Source organism: Colossoma macropomum, unplaced genomic scaffold (assembly GCF_904425465.1).
Source record: "Colossoma macropomum unplaced genomic scaffold, Colossoma_macropomum, whole genome shotgun sequence".
NCBI lineage: Eukaryota > Metazoa > Chordata > Actinopteri > Characiformes > Serrasalmidae > Colossoma > Colossoma macropomum.
Genome location: NW_023494810.1, coordinates 23,714,234 through 23,734,962, shown reverse-complemented (window position 1 = coordinate 23,734,962; position 20,729 = coordinate 23,714,234). Strand labels below are relative to the sequence as shown.

Genomic DNA, 20,729 nt, shown 5'->3' with positions numbered 1-20,729 from the left:
GTGTTTGTCCTCTGGTTTTTTTAATTCAGTGTTTATTTTATTTTTAGGCATTTTTATTTTTAAATGCACTCAGGGTTTTGACACCTTGTCTGCTTTGCATATTTCCTCCCATACCGAATTTAGATTAAGGAAAAAAGTCTCGATCTGTAAGAGGCAAAAAGTTACGTTTGAATACTTTCAACACCAGTTCCTTATATCACTTATGTATTACTGATTATCTACATATAATTCATTTTCTGTAGATGTGCCATTACCTTGTCCAGTTGCTTCAGAGTGTCATCAGCAGCTATTGCTTCCTTTTCATCTTTGGCCTTCTTGCACATGGTTTGGTAGATGTTCAGTGTTGCCATTTTGACTGTACCCAGCAACAAAGTCTTCTTGGCTGCAGTGTTTTGTATATGGACCCATGTTGATTCCTGTATCGAGGAGACACTGAGGTTAAGGTACTTGTAGAAGTACAATATAAACCGGATGGCACCACACATTACAATCTACATCTGGAATTCCTCAAACAGTCAAACATTCAACAAATCACATACAGCAGTTTTACGGTGCAGGACTACATCTCATGTTCTGCAATAATGCACAACAAATGTGAAATTTATGTTGTAAAATTTACAGCAGGTCATTTTACAACTAGGTGTACCAGAGCAAAACAAGTCTACTGCAGTGAAACTTAACTATGCAAAAGTCAGAGACCACCCCTAACTTACTTTTAAGTCCAAATGGTCATTGTATACAAGTTAGTCATTTTTCTGGAGATATTTCTGAGGATATTAGATATACAATTAATAACTTGCATAAGGAAGGGGAAAGTTAATGGGGAAAATGAAAAATCAGGATTTTCCCAAACTGAAGTTCAAAAATCATAAATACACATAGAGGAAATGTGACTCATAACAACAGTGCATGACCTGGTAGACCACTAAAACTGACACCTTCAGATAAACAGTCCTTTTATCTTTGAGAGAGAGGAGAAACTCAAGCTCCACTCTTGCTTTGATCTGAAAAAATCCAATTTTGTCCAATTCTGTCCATCTTTCTACTCTGAGAAGGCAGGTAGGTCAGCGTAAACTGGGCCAGCTTTGGTCAGTGGGCCACACTTTTGGCCACCCTGGTCTAAATGACAGCCTATAGCAACTGTCCTACAGCATGATATGGACAAAAGAGATTATTTAAAAAATGCAAAATGCTTTTTCAGCAGGGAATGCCAGTCTAAACTGGTTCATGCTGGTTTAGCTGGTCATTCTTGGTTATGGGAAGCCAGTGCAGGTTAGGTCTAGCAGTGGAGCACTAACCCAGAGGTTGGACTCTGCGCGGGCTGTGTCCAGTTCACTCTGCAGTGTGGCCAGTGTGTTGTTGTAGTGCAGGATCTTGTCGTTGTTCTGCTCCATGTACTGGGTGAGCTGGGCTCGGATGTTCTCGGCAGCGGCCTGGCTCTTCTGGCAGCTCCCTAACAGCTCCTCCTTTGTCTGCATCAGCGTGTCTACACGGGAGATGAGCTGCCAAGGCTCCTGAAACTGAACAAAGCATGCAGCATGTCAATGTATGTTTAATCAGATGTTTAATCAATCTATGGCATTAAAAAGAACAGACAAGTCAATATACAGTTTTTTCCCCCAACCCCAAATGTAATTTAGTGTCCAGTTTGCTTATTTAGTTTTACTCTGGTGCTACGAGGCTAAGCTAACAAGAAGCTTATAGCCTGCCATTTAGCATTGTGCAAACTGCCTACCTAAACAGACTTGCGTGGTTTCTGACTCTATATGATATACAGGACAGTGCAAAAGTCAGAAACCACCCTTCATTTATTTAATTTCCTGTCAAAACGCCCATTAAGTACCTTATTCATTTCAAGGTCAAAGAAAAAGTGAAAAAAGCAAGAGTTTCTAAAATTGGAGCTGAAAAATGATTAAAAGATACAGAGAAAATGGGCCTCCCAACAACCATGCAGGAGCCCCAAAACTGTCACTGTCGGATAAACAGTATTTTCGTCTTTGAAAGTAAATCTAGCTCCAAGCTAGATGTGTTTCTGTCCATCTTTCCACTGTAAAAACTTAATGCTATGGGTTTGCAAGGATGTGTAGCAGTCAAGAACAAAAAAAAAGACAAGGAAAAAGACAAAAGCGAAGAAAATCACACAAAGAAGCTGCTGGTGTTTTCAGAACAAAGCACTGACCGCTCCGAGTCCAGACCCTTAACATCACTGATTGTGTCTGAGATTACTTGGAGTGTGAGAAGCAGAAAATGCAACCAACTGACTGAACTTTACTTTATTAACTATACAGGAGAAGGCAAAAATCATTTTGATGTTTCATAGAGGTTAATGTAAAGAGATTGTTTTTCCAGTAATTTTGGAGCATTTCTATTCTCCTGTTCATCTTGAAATTGTCATGCAATATAAAGGGCAGCTGCTGTGTTCAAATGATGTAGAGATATGGGTTTTTGTGGGTATTTTGACTGGAAATTAAATAAATGAGGGTGATCTTTGACTTTTGCACAATACTGTACACCTGTAAAAATATGTGGACAAAATTCAGGCTTGCTATTCCTTTATTTTGTATTGTTTACATATTATTCTTTTATAGCTTTTGTTTTACGTTTGTCCATTTTTTCACAGTATGTCAGAAAGAACAAAAGCTTGAGATTGAGATTATAGAACAGCTCAGTAACACGTGAGGATTCAGGAATGCAGTTTGCGCTACGCTTATTGAGCTGGCAGTATAATTCCATTAGCCTTGTAGCTCCAGTGCAAAACTAAAAAAGCAAATATGTCTTGACTGGCTACATTTAGGGAAAGAACAACCCAACAGCAACAGAAATATTATGTTCGAGCGTTACTGTGACACTAAGTTGTCTTTTCAAGCCCAAAGTCGGATCTGAGATTTCTGTCCTGAAATGAAATCATATGCCTCACCTGCTTGCAGGACTTTATGACACTAGCTAAGTAAGTGGGGTAGATCTGATGCTTTTCCACTAGCTTGGTCAGCCTATCTCTCTCAGTGATAAGCTCCTGGAGCTCTTCTTTCAGAGCCTGCAGCTCCTCTGCTTTCTGGAGGGTTAGTTCTCTCTCCTGCCTTGCCTTCTTCCAAGCTTGGCATTGTTTCACTTTCATCTCCTGAATTTGGAAAAGAATTGATAGGAGAATAGCTTTAAAGTTTAGGTCAGGGTTCGCAGTCATGGTCTTTGAGGACCCCTGATGCCCTGAAACACCTTTTTTGGAACTTTCCACAGGTAAACAGGTGAATAGATAACAGGTCGTGCTCTCATGACTGGCTATAGGATGAACATTCACGAAAGGCTAAGTCGTTTATGAGCAAGGATGGGTCGAGGTTCGCTACTTTGCAGAAAAACTGTGAGCAAATAGTCTTACAGTTTAAGAACAACACATGATTGTAAGGAATTAAGGCATTTGACCATCTACAATCCATAACGTTATCAAAATATTTAGAGAATACAGAGCAATCTATGCATAAAGGGCAATGTCGAAGACCAATATTGAATACCCATGACCTTTGATCCCTCAGAAGACACTGCATTAAAAACCAACATGCTTCTGTAATGAATATAACCACTTGGGCTTGGGAATACATCAGAAAACCTTGTCAGTAAACACAGTTTGTCATTGTATCTACAAATGCAAGTTAAGACTGTACTGTGCAAAGTGGAAGCAATATATTAACAACATACAGAAATGCTGCCGACTTCTGTGGGCTGAAGCTCATCTGAGATTGACTAATGCAAATATGTTGCAGGCATCAAAATTCAAATATGAGTTTATACACAATAAACAACAAAGTTAATTAAACATTAAATGTCTTTGTACTGTTGTCTTTTGAACACAGGTCAGAAAGGATTTGCAAATCACCGCTGTCTGTATATATTTAAATTTTTTTCTTATACTCCCAACTTTTTCAGAATTGGGTTTGTACATCTTAACAATTGAATTAGGCAGAAATTGAAAAAATGGGTGGAATTCCCTTTTAAGAGTCATCTATCTGAAATAACCTTGAATCCACTCAATTGTCTCCAAAATAAAATGCAAATGATGACCAACATATTCCCAGATGAGCAACATATGTAATTATAAACTGAGGCAAAATGAAGGATACCTTGAGATACTGGTCAAAATTTTTCAAAGCCTCCTTGATCTTGATCTCTTTCTGTTCCAGCTTCTCTTTCCTGATTTTTTGGGAATTTAGAGTCAAATCAAGTTCCTGTAAGAGAAATTACTTGTTGACACTGGAGATGAACAGATTTGCTTATATAAAAGTCATGTTAGCAGAGTAATCATATACAGTCATTTACATATTCAAAGTAGACTTCATATTCCAATTTCATAAAGTAAACTGTCATGTAACGTTACAGAACCTTTCTAAGGTTTTGCAGGCCCTTGTGAATGTCCTGCTCTTCTCGTCGCCTCTGAATAAGACGGGTAGCGGTGGAGAATGCCTGGGGAGGGCCAGTATTGCTGCCATATACAATAAAATACAAAATACAATGAAATCCAAACCATAAACACTTCAAAAGATCAAATTACTTAAACTTAGAGTACATTTTTATTTCTAAATCCTCTTACAATACATGGCTTTTAAGTTTGTCTGCGAAGCGGCTTTTAAAGTAATCAGACAGGTGCTCAGCAGCCTTTTTATCATCCATTACTTGATGCGCTGGCCTAGTGCTAAAAATCTACCAGCTGAAAATCACCAGCTCTGTTTTTCGAATGCCATCATTTTACTGTAGTAGATGTAATAATGGTCTCCTAGCAACCAGTTCTCAGTCAACTTTATACCGTCCTAATCACACTAGTCTTTGTTCTATCTTAAAGACTTGAAGATGACATCATAAAAGACTGATGTAGCAAAGGGAAATAAAAAGAATTAAAGGGGTATCCCACCGATTTTTCAAATTTTCTGCGTAACTCATTCATTGAGATGTTCATCTCAATGATTGAATTACGCATATATTTTGAAAAATCAGTGGAATTCCTCTTTAAATGTAATAAATGCCTTTTTCTTATGCAGCATATAACACCACTCAATTTTTTGGTTGGTGTTAAAGGGAAAAACCACAGATTTTTCATAATTTCTGCATAATTGAATGGTTATGATGTAAACAAAGTCAGACTGGTTTGATGTGAAATGCACCAGTAAAATGTACCGAGTCAGAACAGTGGTGGTGATAGGAATCGCATGTCTGGAGACTTTAATACGCCTAAAAGCTACCTCACAGAAAGTTGTTACATTAGAAAACTTAATTTTTAAATATATTCATGGCAGAGACATTAACACAAGTCATTGTAAGGCAAAATAGTACCATTATTTTACCATTAAAGTTACTTATAAAAAAGAAGGCACACATAGCTTCACTATATTTGTGACTAATACATTACAACACCTGGTTCTTACAATAAACCACTGTACATCAGGACACTGAATGACTCTTAACTACTGAATTAAGTGGAAATTTTGAAAAATCAGTGGAATTTCCTTTTAATCTTATTTGATGGCTATTTATGGTGGGGTTTCATGAAAGCATCTTAGCACAAAGATGATCCTTAAATGGTAGAGCAAGCATCACACTGAACACTCCAGTTCTACCAGTTGATATTAGAGGGCAAGTCCACTAATTTTTCAAACTTTGTGCATAATCCCACTGTTACAATGTAAACAAAGTCATTCAGAGTGATTTGATGTAAAGCGGTTCATTGCAGAGAAACTTACAGACTCAGATTTATTCACAGTGGTGGTGATAGGAACCAGGGGTATACAATGTCTACACCACAAATATAGCCATTTTATTTACTATCCAAATCCACCAGTGAACCTACACATCATCCGAGTTTTTATATGTAATGTTGATGATGGTAAAATAATAGTCAATTTGAAAAAAATGTTTTTCTTTGGGGACTATTGTGCCTTAGAACACCCTGCACGTACCCCTCCACCATAAGTGGGATAAAATACATTGATTAAAATATGTTTTAGGCCAAAACGTTATCACAAAACTACCATAAAACAAGGTCTCAGTCACCGAGCAATGTATTTACAAGTAATAACTTTCTGTGAGGGAGCTTTTACAACCACAACAATTCTGGCTCTGTAAGCTTCTTTAGAACGAAACTACTCTTAATGATTTTGTTTACATCTGAATCATTCCCCTTTAAATGAACGCTCTATCCAGATGAAGGCTGGCAGAGTTCTGGTGTGGCTTTGCGCTCCGCTAGGAGGCGCTTTGTTCGCCGCTGTTCCAGCTCACTGCCTGCGTCATCACTAACCTCGCGCTGCTGTCAGAGTACACTGTCTGTCTTGTGGAAGAAACAATGACGACGTCAAAAAGTCGTACGATTTTTACAGCTATATTTCTGGCCTTGTCGGGCTGTTAAAAGTCGCTGTTTTATGTGTCTAATGGGCGCATTGCCCATTTTGTTGTGCACGTCTAACGGTAGTATTTCCCTTTAGCCCCACCGAGCTAGCTGGCTGTGTAGCCAGAGAAGCTAACAATGCAGGAGAGGAAATCATAAACGCCTTCAGCAATCACTGCAGCGACTGTCAACCAGGTAAAACAAACACTGCATCAATACTTTTCCCATTTCACTCCTTTACAGGCAGCCATGTGGCTCAGTTTGCTAGTTAACGTTTACAGTGGGTTAGTATAAAAGCAGCAGCACTAACGAACCTAAATGTCTAACAGTTTGCAAAGTACAGAGTATCGAATTCATGATATGGTTTCATTTTGTAGGATACCAGAATTAATGTCGCTGCAAGTGTGCCTCTGCAAACTGACCTGTTTTAGTTCTGTCGGTCTGCTAGGTTAGTTCTGTAACATGAAGAGCTTTTGTGTAGAGATCACAGTATAATAATTGAACTAGTTATAACACATAAATAGTAAAGTAAAATGTATAAAGAATAATAAAAAAAACAACGCCAGTACTTCCATCATCCATTATCATAGAAACTGGAGGATGTTAGGCATTGCTCTCCTCTTTTTTGGAGCCTTTTGGTCTAAAATAAAAAGCCCGAAACTTAAAAGGGGCAGGTGTGAGCAACAGCAGAGCATGAATGAATGAAATTACACTTGAAAAAAGCAATGGGGAACGAATGCAATAGGATAAAAATGAGATTTCTTTCCCTTTGATTCTTTTCATTTTGGCCTATTGTTCAAAACAAGCTCTTTGCCATTGAGTGAGCAGATTAAATCATTCTGTATACTGTCCAACCTGTCCAGGGTCTTTCCTACCTTCCACCCAATGACCGCTGGGATAAGCTCCAGCTCCCCTGGCTACCCAGAAGGATAAGCAGCTTAGAAAATGTGTGTGTGTGTGTGTGTGTGTGTGTATACTGTCCGTACATGCCATACACCAGGGGGGTTCGGTTCTGATCCTGGAGGGCCGGTGTCCAGCACAGTTCTTTGCTCAGATACACCTAATTCAACTCATCTATTAATTGGCAGGTTTAAAACGTGTCTGAGCAAAGAAATCACCAGACTATTCTGGACACTGGCTGTTTATACTTGGCTACAGTAATGGGGCAGTCGTGGGCTGGAGGTTAGAGAACCAGCCCTGTGACCGGTAGGTCGCCGGTTTGATCAACAGTACGTGACTGAAGTGCCCTTGAGCAAGGCACCTAACCCCTAACTGCTCCCCGGGCGCCGTGGATAGGGCTGCCCACCGCTCCAGGCAAGTGTGCTCACTGCCTCCTAGTGTGTGTCTACTAGTGTGCATGTATGTGGGTGTTTCGCTGGCACGGAGGGGTTACATGCGGAGGTCTAATTCCTCTGTGTGCAAGCACAGGTGGCTAATAGTTCTGAGTTCAATTAATGTTATATATTTCATCTGCTTTCTCCCAGCTGTGACATCATGAATCTTGTCCGCCTCGTGTGCCGCCACAAGACGGCTCTGGCGCTCGGCGTCCTCTGTTTCTTTGCTATGGTCCTCCTCTTCCTCGCCAAATGCACCTCGGAGACACTGAAGCCGGCCGACTCTCCAGGCATGGCGCCACGGGCGGAAGCACGACACGAGCGTCCACCGGCTTCTTCGCATGCCAAAGAGCTTTCTGCGTTCTTGGTGGTCCTCATCACCACAGGGCCCAAGTACACAGAGCGGCGCAGCATCATCCGCAACACCTGGTTGGCCAAAGCAGACCCAGATGTTCTCGCATTATTTGTAATCGGCACTGAGGGCCTGCCGCCGGAGGACATCCAGAACTTGAGCACGGAGCAACTGCGGCACCACGACCTCCTGCTGCTCCCGGACCTCCGTGACTCTTACGAGAACCTGACGCGCAAGCTCATCCACATGTATTCTTGGCTGGACCGGAAGGTGGACTTCAAGTTCGTTCTGAAGGCGGACGACGACACCTTTGCTCGCCTGGACCTTCTCAAAGAGGAGCTAAAGGCCAAGGAGCCCAGCCGCCTCTACTGGGGCTTCTTCTCAGGCCGTGGCCGCGTCAAAGCGGCCGGTAAATGGAAGGAAAGCGCCTGGGAGTTATGTGACTATTATATACCGTATGCCTTGGGTGGCGGCTATGTGCTTTCCGCGGACCTGGTGCACTACGTTCACCTCAATGCTGCTTTCTTGAAGACGTGGCAGAGCGAGGACGTTTCTCTGGGTGCCTGGCTGGCCCCCGTTGACGTGAAGCGCCTGCACGACCCTCGGTTTGATACTGAATACAAGTCGAGGGGCTGCAGTAATAAATATCTGGTCACGCACAAGCAGAGCTTGGAGGACATGCTGGAGAAACACCAGACTCTGCAGAGGGACGGACACCTGTGCAAGGAGGAGGTGAAACTCCGCCTCTCGTACATTTACGACTGGAGCGTGCCGCCCTCGCAGTGCTGCCAGCGCAAAGACGGCATCCCTTGACTTCCTCATGATGTTTGTCGCTATTTATTTATTTATTTATTTATCAATCTATCAGTGTTGTCTGTGCTTGACCAACCAGCAATTTATATGGACCTTTTTCGGGGGGCGTTTTCTAAGTTTACATTCCGTGTTGGAGATGTGAAATGTTTTCTTTTTCTAAACCCAGCTATGACTGAGCTAGTTGCTTACTCTGGATGTGCAAAACTCCTTGTCTTTGCCTATTTCTGACTTATTCTACAAGGCTGTGTTATAAAAGGCCTATGAGAGAAATTATTCGACTTCTGTACACGCTTTTCCCTCCACCTTGCTCATCACTGAATGTCCAACCAGATGTTGTCTGTTTTGACAACAAATTCTTTGCTGATTTCTCTTGGAACCAGTAAGATTAAACTTGTAAACAAGCAAGCAAGCTCCATAAAAATAAGCAGGCAGTATCATGTGTATTAATTGAATTAGTCAAAGCTGCTAAACCTGGCAAATGGAGAGTCGCTCTCTTTTTTGAGTGTTGGAAGAATTAGCTGTTCAATGTAAATGCTTTATGCCAGCGTGCCCTCACAACAACCTTCAGATGTTACTACTGAGCAGTAGATCTGTCGATTTATTAAATGTTTTTTTTTTTGCTACATGATGCAGCTGATTGTCTTCTTTTACTTTATTTTAATATACAGTAATATAAAAAATGTTTTTTAACAAGTACACATCCTCACACTAAACACACTTCTATACAATTTAAAGCACAATTACAGTTTATTTGCTGAAGTTAACAAATTGGGTTATGTGTGCAAAACTTATGGCACATTTTATCGAATTTATGCATTAAAATGTGCAGTAAAATGCCATATATAGGATTGTTCTCAGTAGTCAGTGTGTTTTTGCATGTAAAAAAAAACAACATATAATAGTAGAATAAATACAAACAAACATTGATGCAGTAAAAAGTTTTAAAAGTAAAAAGAATTTCCTGTAAAGTAGAACACAGGTTTAGTGCTGGACTTGTCGGTTCACTCCAGGCATCGAATGGATTTGTTCAAATCCACCAGCAGCACTGCTGATTTAATTTAACAAAGCATTGATGAGTCAAATTGGTTATCAGATGACAATACAAATAATTTTAGGCTGTCACAAGGAGAGTTTTGGAAATGGTTACGTGAACACATTATCATACATAAAAGCACTGTACAAATAAACCCAGTGAAGAAAACTAATATGACAATATCATAAATATTTATGCTAAGTCTATGTTTATTCAGTCAGTGTCTTCTGACTCTTTACTCTGATGGTTGGATTGCTGTAATTATGATAACAAGCCATTATACTTTTGTTCACTGAACTTTATTAAAAAGCCAAAACAATTGCAAATAACGTACAAAAGGAATGATGATGGGCTTTGCTTGCTCTGAGGTCCTACTAGTTGCCCAACACTCTGACATGTCTCAGGTTGTCCCTCACACGCACAAATTCTGGCATGTTCTTTAGATCCTCTCGCCTCTTCTGCTCCTCCAGTTCATACTGAGGACAGAACAAGATCTCACATTAGACCACAGCTGAAGACTGCACAAGGAGGAAAATTAGCATGTTTTTTCATTTGTGTACTGCGCTCATGTGTAGACATTGCTGATGAGAGTGCTGGCAAGTTCCTATATTTGTTTTTATTCTTTTTCCAAATAGAGCTGCACAATATGTAAAGAGTTTAATTCCAAAATGCTGAATATAGGCCTACATTTACAACAGTTTGGATATGTAGTTTGGAAAAGAATACAAGCTGATGTAAAATAGAAAACTCACTTTTATTTATGTAATAAAGGTGACATTAATGATGGCATTGCTATTTCTTGTGTGTGTTAAGCTCAATACCAACAACGTATATCATGAATAAAAATGTCATGCATTTTGGAATGAAACTCCATGTCATTTGTTGGTATCGTGATATTGGCCTTTGCAGTACTGATATCAGATCAAGGTATTCTTGTAATCCTGAAGTAAACTGGTCATATCACTAGTTCACCAATGCAGTTTAATATATTGCAAATATTGCAATCCCAATACAATTGTAATACTCTTACTAGCACCATTCCATGCAGGCCTATCGTTAAACACACCTGACTCACATTTTGAACGTCGATTATCTGATTCAGAATGAGGGCTCGACTGATACAGATTTTAATGGGCTAAAAATTCTGATAACCAAGATCTGATATAATTGTATACTTACAATTTAAATATGAATTTTATATATTGGTTTTAGTTAAACTTATGATGACGATCCTGGTCCTGGTTTTGGAGATCTACCACCCTGGAAAGTTCCCTCTTGGCTTTAATATTCAGATGGACCTGAAGGCCTTCATTACCTGGATCAGGTGTGTTAGATTTAGGGTGGAGCTAAACTCTGTAAGTAGATCTCCAGGACCAAGAATAAGCACCCCTGGCTTAGACCAGGGTTTCTCAACCACTGGGCTGTGGCCCTCAAGTGGGCCTTGAAACACCCTTTGGTGGTCCTCAGGCCAATTCTGAGGGGGTGCCAGTGGTCCATACTTAGCCCGTGTTGGCAGTTTGCCATAAAAGTAAAAAAGAATTGACTTAATAATAAAAAAGAAGTATAAAATGTTTCCAAATAGTAAACAACATTAATACAAGACCAGCAAAAAAACAGCACAAAAAATTTGCCAATTTTTTGCCTTTTGATTCTAAAAAACAAATATTCTCCCCCCAGTATTTCTGCTATCTACCAGCAACACTACAAAAAGAAACTGTTGTAGTAAAATTCTGCTAAATTTGCTTCCGTTCTGTTGATATTTTCTGTTCTCTGACGAAGGCTACATATTCTACATATTGCAGGAGTGGATACACTGTGCTAAAGATTTCCCAAAAATGAAGTTTTTAAATAAAAAAGCTGAGTTCTCTTTTTTTGTGGGCATTTGTGCCTACTAGTGACAAACATATGGGCCTTGAGTTGGAAAAGGTTGATAACCCCTGGTTTAGACTAATATGATTGTCAGTTAAACTGTCAAGGGAGAATTGTGAAATATGACTTTTGTCATATCTGTGGACACAGTTTCTTAACCTGAAACAGCAGAAAGTCTTAAATAATATAAATATTATAGCATTAGGGGAGGGGCTACCCAGAATTATTTTCAGTTTTGGTTCCGGCATTTATTGGTACCAATACCGATGGGGTCACAGGTCATCAGTATTGACCAGTATATCGGTTGGTCTCTACTCAGAACCAGAATGAAGCAAAAAGGTGGACTGTCGATTAGTCTTATTATTCTTCTGTGCAGTTGTCTACAGTTCTCTATGAATACTGATTGCCTTTTGCAGTTATTAGCTGCCTTGTTGCAAATGTATACATAGTGAATGAAAAAGAAATTCAACAATCAAAACAGACCCTAGTTTTCAATGCATTGAACACTTGATCAATAGCTTTATTAGCAACTGACAGTCATCCATTATGTTAACTGTAGCCTGCTGTTGTTGATTGGTAGTTCTGACTGTTTTCGGGGCAGTAATTGAAGGTGTAGGTTCAGTGGTGTGAGGCCATCGTACCGCCAGCAGTCTTTGCCGTCTCTTGCGCAGCTCCTGCTCGAGGTCAGTGAGGGGTCGCAGGGCCTGCTCCCTCTCTCTGTGCTGCTCCAGCCTCCTCTGCTCCATCACTCTCTGCAGCTCGGACTTCTCACCGGGCAGCAAACCCCTGCAAACCCATCAGGGAGGAAGCCAGTTGGAAGCTCATTCACACTTTTTGCATTGTTAACCCAAAAGGCACTCAGAGTCTGATGGCTGGTCGGTTGTTATAAAAGCAATATTGATGTTCTCTTGGAAATATCAGAGCAAAATCACTATTTATTATTTGTACTAGTATAAACTGTTACTCCTGGTATTTTCCTGAAATGCAATGAAATTATTGAAAGTTTTAGAAGAGAATTTGGTCTAAGGTTGGACCTAACATGCTATTATAAGTAGCTACTGCTGTTTCAACATCTAGGATATCACTCTATTAATCTGGGTGATGTGACACATAATATCACACCTCTTCATATGTGTGCCCTAACTTGCCCACTGGCAGCTATATTTTACATTTAGAGTTAAAGTATATGTGATAATGACTGTGTAGTAAATGACTGTGACGCGGTTCTGTGGGAATATTTTTTGCCTTCAATTTAGGGCTTTTATTTGTAGTTAAACGCCTTTGTGGTTTGACTGAATATAGGACTAAATGATCTACTAGAAATAATACAGAATAAAAATTAAGATGCACAGTAGTTCTTACCCTTTCAACCAATCTGAAACCTTGCTGAAGGATTTGCCGGTTGCTTTTGTTTTCTCTCAGGGTCAGCGAGTGCTGAACGTAGGCTCATTGCCCCATTTATCCTCATCCAAAGCAGCTCAGAAAAGCTATGATTTGCTTTGGCCCAGTGCAAAGAGGTCATGCCCCGGGTAAGAGGCTCTCCCTGATCCCTGGGATTGACCCCTCAGACCACCAGCTCAGGCTACGTTCTGAACTCACCCACAGGTAAACAAAACACTGGCTTGGTCATACTGCTTTGTCATTAGTTTGAGGAATATTTCAGTTTAGTTAAAACCTCAGAAGACTGGCCTGAATGGTCAGTAAAGCTTGTTGAATGAATGTAGTACATAAATGCACGAGCTGTCAGAAGGAGCTGTCTTTTTTCATTGGCTACATACAATGGTGTGCAAAAGGTTTTGTTTATTTTCTAAGTGAAAATATGTTAATGCGTCCTCTGTAGGGTACAAACTCAAATATGGCATTTTCCTGCAAATTTTTGTGCACAATTTCTATTTATTTGCTTTCTTTCTTTGAGTTTAACCAAAAAAAAAGAAACATTTTATATATAACTAACATAACTTTTGCACAGGCCACAAATTTATGTTCTATTTTTCCCACTATATTAAATTAAAATGTGCAGAAGTATGTTCTCTGTAGAGGATGTGTACTTACTTTCACTTAGAGAATCAGCAAAACGTCATTGACCAGGGGCACCAAAACCTTTGCATGCTACTAACTATGCAAGAAATATATCTTCACGATACATAAAGACCTTTTCACATTAGGTATCATGATATCACTGGCATTCAAAAGTGTAGAATCACCATTTTTACTCGGATCAAAACAAACTTGTGTAAAAATGATTCAAATATGCTAGTCCTATGCAATAATTAGTAGGAAGCTGTTCAAATAAATCAATTTTCAGTGTGTCCAGAATGATGAACAAAGCTGAATATGGTTCTATGATACTGAGAATGATGTTATAATGAGTTGAATATCCAAAATGTCCCTGTATTTCAAATACAGGATTTGGTGAGCAAAGCAGTTTCTATACAAATTACTATAATAGCTAATTGCAGCATATTGCTTATTATTATTTAATAACTCATTGTTCCCATGAAATAAATTATAGAATAAATCATCTGAAATATCTTCTGTTGTCTAGTTTAAAACAGCTCAGTCTACAGTGGATACGTTATTACATACAAAAAGGATTAATGATATTACACTGTATGTGAGTTGTTTTTTTTTTTGAGGTTTGCAAACAGGTTGCAAAATGCACCAGCAAAAGAGTAGCGCCATATTTGAACAAGGCTATGAAAACTATCAGTATGATATTTTTCAAATCAACATTTTTCCAAGAATGAAAGTAGTTAAGAAGGAAAAAAATTAAAACAATTAGTAAAAATACATTGATAGAACAAGATGGTGTCATTTTAAACAGCTGTTATGCAGTGGTTGTTGTTTATGTGTTGTTTTGTATATGTATTGGTATATCATCTATATATTGATGGATACCATTTTTCACAATATTTTCTGTGAGGTTTACCCCTGTAGCTTACTTACAGATTGTTTTATTGATTTAGCCTTTTTTTCAACAGGCAGGTTTGACGAATCCCCTAAGAAATGCAACCAGATTATGGTTTAGTTTGCCTGACAAATGTTTCACAGTCTGGTCATTTATTGGTCATTGTGCAAAAGCATGTTATTCAATGGGAAAACTCTAATATTAACAAGTTCAAGTATTTCTTATGGGGGGTCACCTTACTCTTATGGAGTATTCAGGAATCCCCCAGGCCCCCCTCAGTTCAAACCCTCTCTTACAGGCTCTCTATAGCACAATAAATCTGTATTTCTCTATACTATATGCAGGTCAGTGTTGTCTAAATACCCATGATGTACTCAGAAAGGCATATTGTGGGATCATATATCATGATAACAATAGCCTAACATATAGTCATATCACCCACCTTTGAATACATGGTATGGAGCATGGCTAATGATCACACTTTGCTATAGTAATATCAGCTTTTAATCTGTATGTCTCGTGCTCTGCATTCACTGGTGCTAAAACAAAGACAGTTTAATGAGGTTCCGGAAAGATATTGGACAAATATCAAACAGCCAGCGTTCCCAAAGCTGAATAAGCTGCAATGTTCCAGACACTTTTAATCCTCACTGACACTGACTGTGTATTATCGTCTAAGACCACGCTTCATTTTTGAGCAGAAAAAAGACAGGGAAAAATACGTGGATTAACTCACCATCTATGGCTGACGAGGAGTTCTCGGTGCAGGCCTCTGTGGCTGGGGGACTCCAGCATGGGGTGAGATGGTTTCTTGGGCCGAATGAGATCATCTTGGCTTTCCGTCATTTGCTGATGTGTTACAATCTCTGAATTGGAGTTTTCTAACACGCAGAAAGAAAGTCTTTGTTTATAATGTTACACTGAGATTGTCTAGTTTTTGTAATATTATTGGTTATAGATGATCATGAAAATGACGACGACTTTAAAATAATACCTGCTGTGGGATTTCTGTGTACCATGCTCGGTGAAATCACCTTGAGGTAGGGTCAGAAGAAGCAGAAAGGCGAATTTAGTTTTATTGTACTTATGTTGTACGCTAAATCTTCATGGCTGTACAAATTGTCTGTTAATGCTTTAGGTCTGCACTTCCCAGCCTGGTTCTCAGGGCCCCTCAGATGGTCCACATTTTTCCTTCATTCCTATGTGTTGCAAATTGGGTTCGATTAAAAATGTGGACCACCTGGTGTGGGTACGGGGGTGGGGAGTGTTCAGGCTGTTTGGCCTTTTTCCCTTCTTTACTAAAGCAATTTTACACTTAGTCAAGCTTATAGGAAAGTGGAAGAGTTTAAATAGTGTATAATATGCAGTCAATATGAATAGGAATCACAAATATGTTTAAATTTGCTTAGCGTAGTATTAAGATGATTTTAATTGCCAGTATGTAATGAAATGACCTGTATGTAGGGGTGGACGATATGGTCAAAATATATCATCACAATACTGGAAAACACTTTCCCAATATATGATACTTACTACTTATCATATTTAGTTTTTTGAGGTTTGCAAACAAATAAAAAAAAAACAGAATACACCAACAAAACAGTAGAGACACGTTTGAAAAAGGCTGTGAAATATTTCACTACATTGATCTTCATTCTAGGAAGGAAAAATCAAACTGTTATTTAAGATAAATTAATAAAATTAGAGGATATCATAATGGGCTGACATCCAATCAGCTACTTGTTACTATGCAGTTACGTTACACCGGTTGTTGTTGTTTACAGACTCTCCGTAATTGCTGTAAATCTGCTGTTTTCATGATTCATGGTTGTTCAGTGTTCGTAATTTATCACGATAACTATAACATATCATCATATTGCCCACCCCTACCAGTATGTAAGTGCAGTAAGTGTGACTTGAATTGCAGGTGGGTCAGTCACAGATGCAACACACATGTCGAGAACAAAGTCAAGAGTAATGACTGCATATGCCGAAGAAGGATGTTGATTGGAAGCTGAAGTTTGTGGAAAAAAGACATGGACAAGGTTCCTGAAAACGTTAACAAAGCCCTTAGAAATGAGCACAGAACTGAGCGTACATGTCTTTGACCCACTTTACTCAGCAAATGAGTAATCTTTCTCAAAGCCGATATTTAAGATGCAATTTGGAAAGGACCTGTAAACTAAACCAATGGGCAAAAAGGCAAAATCTGCTTTAACACACATAAAGCTAAAACCTAGATCTATAATATGACCTAATATGGGCTCGTCTCAGTGTGTCTGCTCATATACGTTTAACACAGAGTATTTTCTTTAAATCATTTCAGACAAATTTGCCAAAATATGCAAAAGTCAGAGACCACCATTTATTTATTTTATTTTAAGTCAAAACAATCTTTTAGATGTTTCTGAGGAGAACAGACATAAGATGGTCCACTTGCATAAGGAAGGGGAAAATAAGTGAAAAATAAGTGAAAAAAACAATAATTCCAATAATGATCAACAGCTACAGAGAAAATGGGACTCCTAACAACCGTACAAGACCTGGTAGATCACCAAAACTGTCACCATCAGATAAACATTACTGTGAAAAGACAGCTCAACACTATGGGTCTGAAAGGATGTGTAGCTGTCAAGAAGCTGTTATTGAAAAAATGTGGTAAATCAATCAAGCTACTAGTGATGCTTGACACTGGACTGACCACACCAGAGTCCAGACCTCAACGTCATTGAACATGTTTAGGATTACTTGGATGGTGAGAAGCAGCCAATTTCTAAGACTGAGCTTTGCAGGTGTGGAGAAATATCCAGATTTCTTTTAAAAACTGAAAACAAGTCTCATTAAAAGAATGGAAGCTGTAATTAAAGCCTAAAAGTGGACACACTAAATACTGAAGGGTGGTCTCTGACTTTTGCCTAGTGTTTTGCCTACTGTTAATGACCTACTGGTATTTTTGTGGTATGCACACATTTAATTGGAAATTACAGCAAGTGGACAAAGGGTATAAGCTAAAAACTCTTTAATCAAGGAAACACACAGTCATACAGAGACCTGTATTATGTCTATGAGGCCATGACTGACAGATAGGGTCATTTAATTTGCCTAGCGGATTACCACACACACAGTCACGCAATATCATTTCATAGCTAAGCAAATCATATCCTACCTTTTAGTAACTAAGCAAAAGCATTATTTTAATCCGGTTACATAATGCGACCCAGCAGTGTGACTAGGCTTACCTGTGTTGTGTAGTATAACAGCATAGTGTTGTTCCAGCAGGAGCTATCAATGGGGTCTTCGTGCACATACAAACACACACTCTCACAGAGGGCAGTCTGCAGGAAATGCAGTTTACAGTGTGGAAGCTTTGAGTAGAAATGAGTAGGAGCCACTCAGCAGATGCACGTAATGACATTAGCTGTCTAATCACACCTCTGGCAGGAGGAGAAACCAGGCTCAGTCATATTTAAGACGCAGCAGATGGTGGACTGCAGGTGGGAACCTGCTTTAGAGCCAATCCTGAAACTCTGCACACAGCAAACCTATTTTATAATATGAATTATTTCAAACAGTTATTTTCCTCTGCATGTGGCGGATTTAATATAATCTTTTGCTATAATCATATAACAAACAAACACAATCATCCGCTCCATTCATCGTTCTGTATATTACAGTGCCCTCTATATTTCTCTCTGTATGTATATATATATATATATATTGCCCTTCCCCATTAATTAGTGATAACATATTTTAACAGGTAATAGAGCTACATCTTCAGTTTGGATTATAAATGTCAAAACAGAAAATAACAGCACCAATAATAGCACCGAGCATCATTGGATTACCATTCTATGAAGTAAAAGTGAACTATATTATAATATAGTAGTTCACAGGAATCTCTAGAGGCCTAGATGCTAGAAGGCGACATATATATATACATAATGATAGGATACTAGGATACTTTCTATTGGGAGTTTGCTGTCCAAACCTTAATCCCTAAAATTTCAAATAATACTTTTTTCATAGCATCATTTTAATAGCTGGTAGAAACTGAAAACAGCCGCATGGTGAGCAGTTAAATCCATTGTTTCGAAGTAAATGTATCCCAAAGTCTGAAAATCAATGTGTAACCTTAAAAATGATCACTGCTCAAACACAGGTTTTTTTTTTGCAATTAAGTAAACTTTTTTATGTTTTAATAAAAAATATTATGATTTTATTTGTGTCCAGCTGTTCAAAGCTGAGTTCTGCTCAAAATGAACTAAATTTGTCACTACTGAAACAGTCACTACGAAAACATTGGATAAAGTTTCAGTAGTGTTATGATTGTTTTGGTAGTGACAAATTGGAATGTTCAGTCATTTATGTTCATAAAATAAACGTAGTTAAGGTATAGGGTCATTTGAAAGAAAAGGATTTTAGTCCAAAGTCTTAAAAATGAGTTAAAATGTGTTTACATATACATAAACACATTTCACACTGAATTTATATATATATATTTATATTCTTTAAAGAATCCACTTTTGTCAATGAAGTGTGCGAGTGTGGTATGTAGGAAAACTGAATCAGATTTCTTTACAACCACAAGTGTCAATGTGTACTAGGTAAATATAGCTTATTATTTTATTTACAGTCCAAAATGACCAGTGAATCTAAAATCTACACGTCTTATGTGTTTTAAAAGTGAAGTTGCTAATGTTATAATAGTGGTAAATGTGAAAAAATACGTTTTCTTTTGGCTTTCTTTGCCTTATAGCGTCCTGTATGTACCTCTTCACCATGAACGGATTAAGTTTTGTCCAACTTTATCTCAACTTTCGTAAAACAGTGTCTCGGCTGTCAGGCAGCATATTGTAAGCATTTCATATAGTAGTTTTCTGTGATGTAGCTTTTCCAGACTTTAAACTCTTCAGACGTCTGGTTCCTGTCACCACCACTGTGAATATTTCTGACTTGGCAAGTTTTTCTAGAATGCAGCATTTCAAGTCATACCAGTCCAGCCAGCTCTGAATGAGTTGGAATTACATCTTACTGATTTAATTATGCAGACATTTTGAAAGATTGATGGACTTCCTCTTTGAAAAACATCCACAAAAGTCCAATAACTGTTCAGGCACTTTTATTTTTAAGACTGTATTTCTCCATGTTGCTCTCTCTCTGTACAGCAGTGACATTGAGCCCCTCTATGAACTTCCCTAATGCAAGAACATTGGATTTGCTCTTATACAGAGGCGTTGGATCCAGCACGTGAGTGTGATGCTAAGAAGTTAGGCCTACGCACTCAGGCACACTGCCATACACACTGAAAGAGCAGCTTCCAAAGAGACCCAGACAGCAGCTGACTGAGCCGTATGTATTCTCACAAGTGCCAAGAAAGCCGTCTGTGGTCCTGCCAGGACCCTCAAAGCGTGATTAAGCATGAAGGGGACACAGGCACTTGTTTCAGAGTGCATATCAATTGCATGCTGCAGTGGTTTTGATAGCAGTTAATGGTATAATATAATTATGTAATCCACTGGAGCATTCATCATGGGAAGAGACAGAGCTCCACATAAGCTGTCATCTGTGGAGGTACTGATTGATAGAGTTGCTAGATGCCATGAAGTAAAGCATATTTTTGGGTTAATTGTGTAGGCTAGTGTTGGTCCATGATGTTCTTCATTCCTCCACAAAAACTTCTATGCTTTTTACAGTTTTTCCTCATTCACGTGCAACACTTACATTAAAGGTGGCAAAAGCGTTTATTTCAAGCAAAACTGTAGTATAAACACTTTTGGTTCCATAAAGAGAACCTTACAATGAATTTTAAAAATTTTTCCCATGATTAAACTGTTAAGATTGTTCTCCGTTGTTCTCTATTGTATCAAGGCAAAATTGTTCACAGTGGTTTTGATAGGAACCAGACATCTAAATAGCTAATTTAGATATATTATAATAATAGCATTTAATAGCTTCATATACATATATATATATATATATATATATATATATATATATATATATATATATATATATATGATATATATATATATATATATATATATATATATATATAA

At 38.5% G+C, this 20,729-nt stretch overlaps 3 protein-coding genes across 3 annotated transcripts; 1 reads left to right on the top strand and 2 right to left on the bottom strand.

The window, feature by feature from the left end:
• Positions 1-69: 69 nt before the first annotated feature.
• Positions 70-4,659, bottom strand: LOC118800024 (coiled-coil domain-containing protein 42-like). The gene is made up of 6 exons (XM_036560172.1): positions 4,585-4,659; positions 4,113-4,217; positions 2,918-3,118; positions 1,299-1,520; positions 255-416; positions 70-144 (listed from the first exon to the last, which is right to left on the bottom strand). Exons 1-6 carry the CDS (start codon positions 4,657-4,659, stop codon positions 70-72), a joined length of 840 nt encoding a protein of 279 aa, XP_036416065.1.
• A 1,614-nt stretch (positions 4,660-6,273) lies between these two features.
• Positions 6,274-10,759, top strand: b3galt6 (UDP-Gal:betaGal beta 1,3-galactosyltransferase polypeptide 6). Its single transcript, XM_036560108.1, has 2 exons — positions 6,274-6,559; positions 7,849-10,759. Exon 2 carries the CDS (start codon positions 7,859-7,861, stop codon positions 8,861-8,863), a length of 1,005 nt encoding a protein of 334 aa, XP_036416001.1. The 5' UTR covers positions 6,274-6,559; positions 7,849-7,858; the 3' UTR covers positions 8,864-10,759.
• LOC118800023 (protein FAM107B) lies at positions 10,236-15,692 on the bottom strand. The gene is made up of 4 exons (XM_036560171.1): positions 15,668-15,692; positions 15,410-15,554; positions 12,407-12,551; positions 10,236-10,372 (listed from the first exon to the last, which is right to left on the bottom strand). Exons 1-4 carry the CDS (start codon positions 15,690-15,692, stop codon positions 10,271-10,273), a joined length of 417 nt encoding a protein of 138 aa, XP_036416064.1. The 3' UTR covers positions 10,236-10,270.
• Between the last annotated feature and the right edge of the window lie 5,037 nt (positions 15,693-20,729).